Raw genomic sequence first — 12,628 nt, 5'->3', positions numbered from 1 at the left:
GTGTCAGGCAAAGGGACGCTATGAAGTAGAAGAATGGAAAGGACAGGAATTCAATAGGAAAATAAAGGAAGGGCAAACCACACAAAAACAAAGACAAAGAAGTATGCATGTGCAAGACAGCAGGGCACAAGCACTCCAGTGCAGGAGAGGCAGGGAATGGAATTCACTCTCTCCATAGCTCCCCACTAATGATGTAGCACCTGCTAACCAAAACCAAGGGTCATGGCATCATTCACCTGTGCCCCTTCCCTTACCGTAAACATCCAATCACCACAGTATCTCTTGAACTTTCGTCTTCTAGAGTCTGCACTTGACTCTGCCTTTACCGTAGTACAAATACCGGAAGAGAATCAAATAGGATAGGAACTGTAAGACCAAAAGAATGGTCTCTGATGACCTCTGCACTATTTGTCACTGAAAACAACAGGAGCAGAGAGTGGGGAAAATGAATAAATCAACTCTGGCCCTGCCTTTGAATAAGGTAATGAAAAAAAAATGAGATTAAGGTCCAGAGGCTAAAGAATTTCTCCAGGTCCTTTAGGACAACTGAGTAAATATATGCTGAGGCAAAGAAGTCAGGAAAAGAAGAGGGGAGAGGGAAGAAGAATAATTGAAGAATAATTCAAAGAGTAAGTTCCAGAAAAGTATGGAGAATAAAGGTAAAGAAGTTAGTGTTAGAAAAAGGTAGGGACACAGAATTTCTGAAAAGTCGAAGAAACAGAAAAGGACAGGACTGAAAACCAGGATAAGATCAGAGAATAGACAGAAAAGCTGAGAGAGAGCACACCACACTCTTTTTTTGATGTGCAATCACAGGAAAGGAGGGAAGCAGAGAGGGAAGTAGAGGAGGAGGGAGACCAATCCCTGGTTGACTTCAACATTCTCCTAAACAGTGTAGGAATAAGAAAATAAAAAATACTGGCAGGAAGAAGTCTCAGAAAAGTCATGTTCTCCCCACTCCCCAGAAAAACATAAATAGTTCCCCATGGAAAATGTAAATTTCAAGTGCAAGAGCAACCCCAAAAATGAAGCTTCCTTAAATACACAAAAATTACACATTTATCAACACTGTTCTCTTTTCATCCTTCTATCACTGCAAACACTTTCAAAAATAATGCCCAATGTTCTTCCTTTATATATACTACTTCATGTGAAATGAAGAATTAAACAACAGATTAAAAAGAGATGAGACACAGTTAATTTTAGTTTACCTAGAAAGCACAGAAACATGATTTACCTCTCGTATTTCGTGACCAGCTCCTCTGTATGACTGCAAGTCCTCCAAGATGCCTTCTGCATCTTTTAATACTACATTCACCTGATTATAAATTTCCTTCTCAGACTCTGTAGGCTGGGCATCTAAATAGCAGGAAAGCACAAGAAAATTTACAGTGACATGAATTTTTTTAATGCATGTAAACTCTAAGCAATTAACAATGCAAAATTTCAAAGATGCGTTACATTTATTCAATGTTAACTTTGCACTTAGAAAAGACCAATAATTTTTCCATAGTTCTACATTTGAATAACTAGCCTCACATCTATAAAAATTACAGGAAGCACCAAATATTACTATTTAGGTTACAAATTATGACTTGGTATAATAAATCAGTGAGAAAACTAAAATTAAAAATGTAAACTGATATTCTTAATAATCTTTTTCTACTACATCCATCACTAACTAGTAACTGTAGATGCATTAATAATGATTTATTTTAATGCAACAGAAATGAAAGTCTACTAAAATATCTTGCTTGTCTACAGTTTAAGACTGACACTATTTTATTTTCTATAAAGTGCACTTTACTTTTAACAGGTTTTGATAAGAAAAAGTAAAAGCTTCAAAAAATAGTTTTTAGATACTTTTTTCTAGGGAACATTCTGAATTGTCTTACAAATAAGATCACATAGGGCCAGGTATACATATTTAAGACTAAACTAAGGCCATATCATTGAACTTCTCTGCTGATTAAAAGAAGGTCAAGATTTCTGCATGGAGGGCTTTCAAATTACAAAATGTTCCAGAATTCCTGAGCTGGTGAAAGCAAGATACTTTAAGCTACGCTAAAGATACTTTAAGACTACCAATGAAATTTTTAAATACTAAAGCAAAAGCTGAATTCCTTCACACTTGGTACTGAGTGAGAGAAAAATGAAGGAAGAAAAACAGTCATAAAAATATAATCAGGGACACAGACATATGGGCATTTTCATCACCTGTGGTGTTAGCCACAAAACATACTAATGGTGACAAAATCTGGATTTCTCCGCTAGACTTGAGATAACAGAAACCCTATTTTTAAAAACTTGGTCACCTGTTTCTCCAAAACCAAACTTTTTAAATACATGTGTTTCTTTTTTTTAAGGAAAAGGGGGACTCCAAAAGGTCACAGTTCTTCATAAATCTTTCCAGATAGACCACACTCAACACTAAAGGTAAGGCATAAAGCACTTAAAATGATAAACATTATGATTACCATAATGTGTTAGAGGAAAAGTATGCTGGCGCGATTCCTCCATACTAAAAGAGGGGCGAAGGGAGGAGTCCAAATTTATGAGATGAATTAAGAACACTTCTGATAAATCTCTTTGTCATATAAAACCAGTACCTAGATTGTCTATATCCACTTCACCTTCCCACTAATACAAAATGATCTATTTATTCCTTTACTTAAAAAATTTAAAAGGAATTTAATTAACACATGAAACTAGGAATAAAGATACCTTAAAACTACAACTTTATTTTGTACTAGGGGCAAGTCATAATTCAATTCCAACTATCAAACCTGCCAACTAGTAAAAACTATACAACAAATAATTTGAAAAATCAGCAAATGCAGTACCAAATTTTAAATTTAATATATGTATAACAGTACTACAGAAACAATAAAGTAACACTGATGTGCAAAGCCAACTTAAAAATTTGTGTTTATATATCTGTTCCCTTGTTTTTCAAATTTCTTTTCAAATACTACTTTTTAAAAAATAAAAATGCTATGACAAAATAATTAATTACACAGAAGAAGCCAATTAAAACATTAAAGACTGTCCAAATCTACACAGGCATCACTAGGAGCAAATACTGACCTTGGAGCTAAGTGACTGGATTTTTAAAAGTCAGAATATGGCATTATAGCAGTGATTTTTTATAACATTTAGACCACTATTTTCCAAAGTCATAGTTAGAGACACACTGAAAAGGCACACCCATAACTTTTATACTTACACAAGAGGCAGCAGAGGAAAATACTTTTTACATGCAAAAATGACAGTTTTATACTTTTTCATTATGGAATTGTGGAACTACAGACATAACATCAATAATACACATATTATAGTTTGAATTCATGAAGTGGGAATTCATGACAAAGGACAATATCTTATCCATTACATATCTAAGGCATTTGTGAAGTTTGAAAACACTAAACTATGTATTTCTGGTGTGGTGACTAGTTGTTAACACAAAAATATGACACTGAGACACATAGAGACGAAACGTTTTCAAGTAGAATTAAATAGACCTTGTAAGTAGTTAATAACTAGTAAAGGTTTAATAAGTACCAAGAAATTTAAAAATAAAGGAGAAGATTCAAGTTTCCCCTGAGGCTGGGGAAAACACCCAGCACCACACTGGTTAAACATGTGTTAAGACTGTCACGGAAAGTCACGTTTATAATTTTGAAAGCTGCTGAAGACTGCTGCAGAAATGAAGACAAACAGAAAACAGCAGACAGGTACGCGCTACTTTACTGAAAGCAAGTCATGCAAAGGAGTGAAATACTAGGGAGGGGAAAGACTGTATAAAACAAAGCATTTTTTCAAAAAATGGCCTTACATAATGCAACCAAGACTTGTCACTTTGATTTTTTCATAGCAAAGAATGGCTTTACTATTTCAAGAAAAATGTACCAGTCTGCTAACAAAAGGACACTTATCTGATTGCAAAATAATGTATCTACTACTGAGAGTGGACAACTGACTGGTCATCATGTTTGGTTTTAAAGAGCTGTTCAAGGGAAATTATGGCATGTTCTAATTGTTCTGGTTGAAGGTAAAATGAATTATTTTAATAATTTCACATCTGTTTCCTTAGGGTAGAGGACAGAATATGATCCACTAAAATATATGCTAATATTGAAGGTGCTGTATTTACAAAGGAATGACAAATTAGCTATGAAAGGAAAAAAATAAAATGCAAATCAACATAAAAATTATAATAGCTTAGGTCTTTCTGCTTTAATCTGATATTCATTCATTCAATAAACATTTCAATCTATCTCTATAAGCTTCATTAAGGCAGGGATCAAAATGTACACTACATACCACTGGTACAGTGTGTAAATCAATACCTAGATTTCCTATAAATCTCATTTTGAAAAAATGAGAATGATCCTCCAACATGAATTAAAGGAGGCTATTATGCATTTTAGTCTCTGAACAAATATAATCCTACACATTTTATAGAATAAAATAAATTTCCAGATGCAAATAAACTAAAATACAAGATAAAAGCAAGTGAAAATGCACAAGAAAGAAAAATGGGAAAAAACAAAGTTAGGCTAAAGAGTGGGTCCCAAAATTTGTAAATGATGGTGGGAAACAGGCAACAAAAAAGACATAGGAGTAGAGGAAATGTACAACTCGATGGGAAGGCACTGTTAACGAAGAATCAGAGAAAGAGGATTCTAGTTCTCTTTTATGAATGACCACTTCCTACTCTATTTATTCTCCTATTCTGATATACCTGGATATAAATTTAACAAACATTAAACTTTTATTACTTACAAAGTACTATGCTAAGGTTAAGAAGAGACACAAAAACGTGTCCCTCTTCTTCCAAGTTACTCAAGTTAAAGATGTGTCACTAGAATGAGCAATAAATTAATGACGTTGTTATAAAAATAGCAGGAAATTCCAAGAATGAGAAGAGGCTTTATGGGCTCCTATTCAGTATTTTTTATATGCCTTTCATCAGCATAATTGCTATTGAATTTTATGGAGCAATACTGAGATTATATCTTAACTGGACCATTATGAAATAAAACAAAATAAAAATGAAATCTTATCATACAGATGTAATTTATTTTAAAGAAAAAACATTCCCCCCTGCCTAGAGTAAAGAGCATGTTTCAATAAACACAGAATGACTTTTCATGCCTTAAGGTCTTTGTAAGTTGCTGCTTCTTTCCACAGTGTCTTTCACTAAACTGGCTTATTTCAAACACCACCATAACCCAATCTACTCTTTGCTAAGTTAATACCTTCTGACATATACTTTGAATGTAAGTTTTAGAAGTAAAACTATGAGTTTACATTTCTATCTGTCCTACCAGACTATGAGAACTCCCTGAAAGTAGTTACCTTTGCATCCCCAGCACCTTCTGGCTGGTATAAAGGAGAAAGTATGCATATATTAAACTGAAGTGAAAAACAGTACAGGGGAAAGGGACAGTGAATGGAGTAATGACTTACTTTAAAAATGGTCTTCATTTTGTAAACTCTTAAGATTTAATTAAATCAAATTTCAAATGCACTAGAATACTTAATTTGTATATCAAAAGTTACATACAAATTTGTACATAAAAAGCCAGATGTATCTACATGGAATTATTTCTATATTTCCCAACTATGCAGACCTATTGAGCTGGATTTAACCAATTAGAATGATGGAGCTGGTGACCTGAATATTATTATGTATCTAGAAACAAGCAATGTAGTATTATTAACTACTCCATTTAATAAAAACAATGTGGCTCTATTTAAGTAATAATTAGGAACTAGCAAATCAACTGTTTGGGCAATTTTGAATCTGGTAATAAAAATCTGAGAGGTCCTTCTGATCAATCAAGGTCCCTATGTACTCTAAAAATAAGGCAATGTTTCACACATGCGTATTTCCAAATGAAGAAAAATACGCAAATGAATGAGAGAAAAAAAGAGAACCCAATGTTAGAATCAAAAGAAAACATACTTAAAAATATAAATAAGCAAAAAAAAGTGAACTCTGGTCTGGTTCAACAGTATGTTTTCACTAAATTTCATTTATAGTACGGTATACCAGGAAGTGTCAAATTGAGAGTTCTACATTGGCAGATAGGGGCAGTAAGTATCAATTTTAAAATTTACCTGCCTTTAAAAAATTAACACTTTCCATGTAGTTCTCCATTATTAGATACTATTGTTAGCAATTTTAATCTTTGCCTGCCACTAAATTAGCTATTTAAATTTTTATGATAATGACCGAACCCACTTAAGATGGGAAAGCCAAAACAAATCATTTTTAAATACTACATTTAAATTTATGCTTCCCACTGGATCACAAAATAATGATAGATTTATAAAAAAGATCAAGTGCCAAGTCTTGAACAAGATCTTGACTATATAAAAGCCAAGATTCTGCAAATGTAAGAAATTTGGGACAAAGAGAAAAAAGGAAAGAGAGAAGAGCAGAAAAATAGACAAGACCAAGTTTGAAACAGATGCAAATAATAAAATACAGCTTCCATGTAAGTTGCCTCATCTGAAAGAATAATCTTAAAGTCAGCAATTTGCTCAACATCCCCAAGCTGATTAAAAGTCATGCTAAACATGCACTTAAAATAGCACTGTTAAATTGTTGAGAAGGGTCAAGATAACTAATATTCATCTAATAACATTTCCCCCTTTTAAAAAACCCAACAATTTAATATGGTCCTGATACTGATATTACTCCTCTGGATGAGACTGCACACAGTACACAAACTGTTAAAAGATTTTTTATAAGCATGTAGTAAATGTTGAAAAATATCAGTGACCACAAATATTCTGTAAAATGGAGATATGCTGCAAATTGATGTGTTCATATAAAAAGTGTCTTGGCTTAAAGGGAAAAAGTAAAAATGATTCATATAGAATAAACTACATAAAACTACACTGAAGTTGGTGGTAATGACAATGACTTTCTTTGGGCTTATTTTAAGGGTTTGTTTTATTTTTAAAAGAAAAAGTCTTAAATTTTAAGTATTTAAAACTCTGTTCAAATGTTTTAACCTCAGATAAAATGTAAAGGGATCATGAGATTTAACCTAAATGCTATCTCTTCACCCTTTCCTAACAATTTTCTAATGATCAGTTACAACAGCAACATTCACACTAAAACACCAATTTAATATAATTTTTCTCAATTTGACAACAGACAAGCTAAAGCGATACCAACAGCCAAAAAAGCAAAAGCTTTGCACACATGCAGAGGTCAATGACACTTACCTGCCACTCTTAGACCATATTACAATAGGTCATGCAACATAAAACAAACAGAAGGCAAATTACTTAAAGGTCTGTGAACCTATTTTTTTTTTTTTATTTAGAGTTAGAAAAAATAAGTTCCTGAAATAAATACATAAAATTAAGTTTTTAACTTTTCAAATTATCTGCAAAGATTAAATAATTTAGGTTCACACTTACCTTTTAATATTATGCCCAAATACTGAGCTCTGAATGGCCTTCATGAACAGATTCATATTTAAAATACTTGAACATACACACAGAATAATTGAAACCTAGTCAATTTTTCAACTATAATACAATTTTCCCCCAAAGACTGCTTCTATTAATAAATCTTGAGGTACTATTTTTCTATTCCACCAAATTTTTTTTCTTGGAGTAGATCTCAAATTATAAAATAATCTCCAACTAGGAGATATGAAATCTCTTATAAAAATTCAAATAAAGATATTTTTCTCTTCAGAATTTAATCTATAAAATCTAACTTCCAGTTCTAGAAGGCACCAGAAATTTTACTCAAACAATTCATAGCTCAGTCATGCAAAGCAGTTAAAAAGATGGCAAAGTGGAAACATTCATTTAGTGCAAGACAAACGCAGTCTACTGCAGGCAAAGAGAAATAGATATAAAATCATCTTCTCACTTTCAAAATCAAGGAAAAAATTTGGCCCCTGCTCAAGGTCTGTGCATGTCAAAACTTTAAGAAGATTCCCCATGTTAAGGTACCTGTCAAGACAAGAATGAGAAAAGAGAAAATATCCCTTTATAAAAAAGAACATCGGAAATTTATTAAAAAAAAAAAAAAAAAAAGTAACAGGGAAAATGTTCATTAGGCCATGAATTCATCCTTCAGGTTACCCAGACTGTGCTCTGGCAGACAGCAAACCGGGTTCTCAAGGTGTTGGTATGGAAGACCTAGAGGTGAAATGTGGTTTTTCCTGCACACAATGACACAACTGTTGTTCTAATTCTTCTCAAAATTCTCCCAAGACAAGTTTCATTACTGGCCTTATAATGAAAGATTCTTTAAGTATTCCAATAGTGCTAGTATTCTGAAAAAGAAATTCTGATCAAGAATTATTCGCATGTAATTTTGTTAGTATAGCACTAAAACAACAATATATTTCAAAGCCAAATATTAAGAGGGTTGGCTTTCAAAGCTCACCTTTGAATCTCATCCTAAAATAGAATATAAAACTTACTTCCTATATGCTATTAAATATAGCACAATTTCAATCAAATTTGAATCATTATTAATTTGTGAAGGTTATTCAAAGTATTGATTCCAAATATGCAGCACAATTCTTATTTTTTAAAGAAAATTATTTTAGGATTACAAGCAAACAGACAGTCTGGCATAGTCACTAAAGCATACTATTAGAATGTTCATCATAAGGCTACTTGCTTCATGGACTAATGAAAGGACAGCACTGGCTACAGACTCAACATGATTTTAGCAAATGAAGAACTAAAGAATTATACATATGATGATGATGTTTGCCTACGATTAAGAAAAAAAAATCATGCAAACTTTGTTTGATCCCCATGTTTAATTAACGAATATTCTGGCTGGCCTTCACTGTGGTGTGAGTATAATTAATCTTTCACCTTTACCATTATGCACCAGCTGTGAAGGGCTAAAGAGACTTACTTTCAAAGTCCAAGAAAAAATGTGCTGCATTGTGGTCTATGTCCCTGGTTAGCACCTTAATGAGATTACCCATGCCAGCAAACCTAAAAATAAAAATGGCAACATCATTTAGTTCCAGTAAAAAAAATTTTAAGCAGAGGCCTGGGATTTGGCAAAGGCTGGCTTGTTCATGATTACCAACAGGTGCAGGGTTATATGCTTCTGGCATTGGAAATTTGGAACAACAAAAGCACATTTGGCTGAGTTTATAGATCCTGTCCCTTTTTCCACATATCAAAAGTGTAACATAAAGCAAGGTGGGAAAAAAGATTAGATTTTAACATATAACTCACAGTATTTCCATCTGATTAATATCTATGTTAATGTTGATTCTTTAAAATTTTTGATGTACATATTTTCAATTTAAATTAACAGCAAAACTAAATTTTCGATTAAGTACATATTGAGACCATTACTTTTAAGTTAATGCAATATTTTCCTTCCTGCTGAATTAAATCTTATTGGGAATAAAGAGAAGATAGTATTCAAACCACATTTAACCATTATACTGAAGGAAGTTATCAATTAATGACTCATTTTTAAAAATCACCAAACCAACTCCAAAATTTCTTATTTTGTCTTCTAAGATTAATCAAACTGCTATTATTTAACTCTTAGATTAAATATTCAACTATATACAACTATAGATAAAATAAAACTCAAAAGCTAACACAGCAAACAAGCACATAGGGAGTGAGTAATTATAACAACTTGGTAAGTCTGCAGAGCAAAATAAAATAAAAATAAGGCACTGCCATAAACCTTGCCCAAGTATTTGCCATAATTCATTGAGGATGAAGGTGGAAGGTACTGTCAGAACACTTAGGAGACCAGGTTCAAACCTGGACATTAGGGTAACAACATGGAAGGCAAACCAGTGCTACTCACACCCTCCTCCTCCCCTCAACTGCAGAGTTTTTTCTCCAAAGACTGAGATGCTGGCAGATATAAATAAAACCAAAAAACGTAGTATTTTTCTTAATGAAAGAAGACACCTTCTCACTGCATTACAGGGAGTTTGAAAAGGACAAACACTTATGGTCACCTGTGCTCTGTCCCCACCCTTCCTCTACCTAGTTCCCAACAATGGCTATGTTCCTCATGGTCATTTTCCCAGAGGAGATAAATTCATTTGTCAAAATCTGGTGGACTTCTCATAAAATGTTGTTAAGAATCAAATTTATTTGCAAGGATAATAAATACTGAATGGTCTCTCTCTTTTCAAATGATATTCCTCCAAGATCTATCTTTTTTACATTAGTATTTCTGTTACATAGAATTTCAATGTTCTGATTTGGTATGTTTTATATGAATTAGGTGAGATCAAATGGATTCACTGAGGGAGCATTTTCTTATAATTATCTTACATGTAAAAGGTTTAATAATACCAAGCCTTTATATTTAAGGAAAAGACAAGCACTCTTCCTAAATGATAGCATCCAAATTACCTCAAATTAGTTATTAAATTTATTCTATACATTTTTGAAAGAACCATTTGAAAATAAAGTACTTTTCATAGCTTTAATTTTTTAAATCTTTCAAACATATATGGATTATGTTTCCAAATATATGAATTCTGTCATTATCAAGAACTGATATCAATATGCAAAAAAAAACTATAGTTAATCAAAACTGCAACTAAAGATGCAAAACAAGTTCATGAAAATGAAATATAATTGTTTTTAACAGAAAAAAAGGCCGTAGCCTATCAAGTGCTAAGAGTTCACTGTATGTAATCAAACCAGAATCCCAACTCCAGTTTACTACCTGTTTGAACTTAACAGTAGTTAACTCCTGGGATTCATTACTGATACTTTGAACAAAGATAACACCAGTAGCAATCTTAGAGGGTTATTACAAGGGTTCAACGATTTAAGCACTGACTGCAGTATCTGGCTCACAGAAAGCATGTAACGAATGGTAGCTGTTTTTATAATTATAATTCCCAAACCATTTCTTAAAAAGACAAAAGTCTTCAATTTTATCAAATAATTTCAATGTCCTAAATCAGAATAAAACCCATCTTTAGCCCATTTTTGTCAAGAATATTGCTGAAATGCTATCCTAAAAATTAATCCTCTGAATAAGAGGTCAGCATCAGGTATGTGAGTGGGAGGAGAGGAGAGAGATTTGGTTTCTTTACCATTTTATCTGTGTGTACACAATCCACCCTTAGGGAAAATATTGGAACTAGTCAACATGTCTGCCCCATTTTTCTGTGCCCCCTGCAACTATTGCACTACTTAGTTCTCCTTTCCAGGCATCCCAGCCTCATGTGGTCCTACGCTTCCCACCACTGCATCATACTTGTTATTTGATGCTGGAAGTCCTCAGTGATTTCTTACCTTTTGCCCATATATGACACTGACTGTGAAAATGACTCAGGATATCTGGAACAGTATTTCTAATTGCACCATTAATATTTTGGGCAGAATAATTCTTTTGTTGTGGGGTTTGTTTTACATTGTAGGATATTTAGCAGCATCTTGAACCTCAACCCACTAGGAACCAGTACCAACTCTCCCACATTTGTTGTGATAACCAAAAGTGTCTTTGCCAAATGCCCCTGTTGCCCAATGCAGAAACCCACCCACCCCATCCTATAGCATACAGAACACACTATGTAGGAAACCCACACCATGTCTTTTTTAACAAAAACTCATGGAATTTTTCAGAGATCTGAAAAACTGTTCCATTATAACATTATCAGTCTCCTATCTTTTACAAAGAAAAACAAAAAAATTTAAACCATACCTGTTTTGCCACATTTTAATATGGGGGGGGGGACCCACCTTCTACCTACCCCCCAGTGATTGATTTAAATTAATATGATACAGCTCCTAATTGTCAGTTCAAATAGACTCAAGACTACCTGGGTTCAAAACCCTGTCACTTTCCAACCTTGGTGATCTTAGCTAAGCTTCCTAATCTCTCTATACCTCCATTTTCTTATCTGGAAAATACACATTAAAAACATTCACTGCAGAGGGTTCCTAAAATCATTATAAGTGGAACACAATCAAAACAGTTAGCACCATGCCTGGCAGATTCCTTGCTGCTACTACTGTTGGAGTCATGGAGCAACATGACTGAACTACAGTCACTTCCAGTCACACAGCCTGAGGAACGTGAGGCCTGGAAACATGTGGCAGTCATACTTCCTGCCATAGAGGACACCAGGCTGTCTGAAGAAAAGTAAGCCAACATGCAGAAGAGAACTGCAAAAAGTGTCCCCCAGTCATATTTTGTGTTTGACTTTCTTCTTGTTTGAAGACACTGTAGTTTCTTTTACTCAATATCCCTCTTACCTGTTAAGTTGGATTTCTGCCAACTACATCTAAGAAGAGTTCTAATAAAATTTCTGAGTTTCACATGAATGGACTAATTTGATCTAAAAGGATTTTTAAATAGTTTATGCAAAACTAGATCCAAAATATGGCCAGGATATTTTGGAGGCAATGTTTTGAAGTAAATAATAAATAGTATTATTTAGAATAATAATAAACTGTAAGTCTTACTATCTGAATTTAGTAGGAAAAATTCTTTTAGATCATATTTTATTGTAATTCTTGAATTTCAACTAAATACTACGTTTATTAAACAAACTAAGAAGAAATTCAATACAAATTTAATACAAAAAAACCAGACAAGGTTTATTTCAACAGTTTATAATAT

The 12,628-nt window shown here is 33.2% G+C and overlaps 1 protein-coding gene across 10 annotated transcripts in view; it reads right to left on the bottom strand.

The window, feature by feature from the left end:
• Positions 1 to 12,628, bottom strand: part of Cyrib (CYFIP related Rac1 interactor B) — a 140,844-nt gene that overhangs the window by 22,296 nt on the left and 105,920 nt on the right. For 7 of the 10 annotated variants that reach the window (XM_047554304.1, XM_047554311.1, XM_047554315.1 and 4 more), the window contains 2 exons: positions 7,907 to 7,989; positions 1,238 to 1,359 (listed from right to left, as the gene is read on the bottom strand). In XM_047554304.1, coding sequence (XP_047410260.1) covers positions 1,238 to 1,359; positions 7,907 to 7,979 — 195 coding nt within the window. In that variant the 5' untranslated portion in view covers positions 7,980 to 7,989. Of the gene's footprint in view, positions 1 to 1,237; positions 1,360 to 7,906; positions 7,990 to 8,914; positions 8,998 to 12,628 lie in introns of those variants that run through there. The other 3 variants (XM_047554328.1, XM_047554297.1, XM_047554323.1) reach the window with 2 other exon arrangements.

This window comes from Sciurus carolinensis, chromosome 1 (genome assembly GCF_902686445.1).
Source record: "Sciurus carolinensis chromosome 1, mSciCar1.2, whole genome shotgun sequence".
Lineage (NCBI taxonomy): Eukaryota > Metazoa > Chordata > Mammalia > Rodentia > Sciuridae > Sciurus > Sciurus carolinensis.
This window is presented reverse-complemented; position numbering and strand designations above follow the sequence as displayed.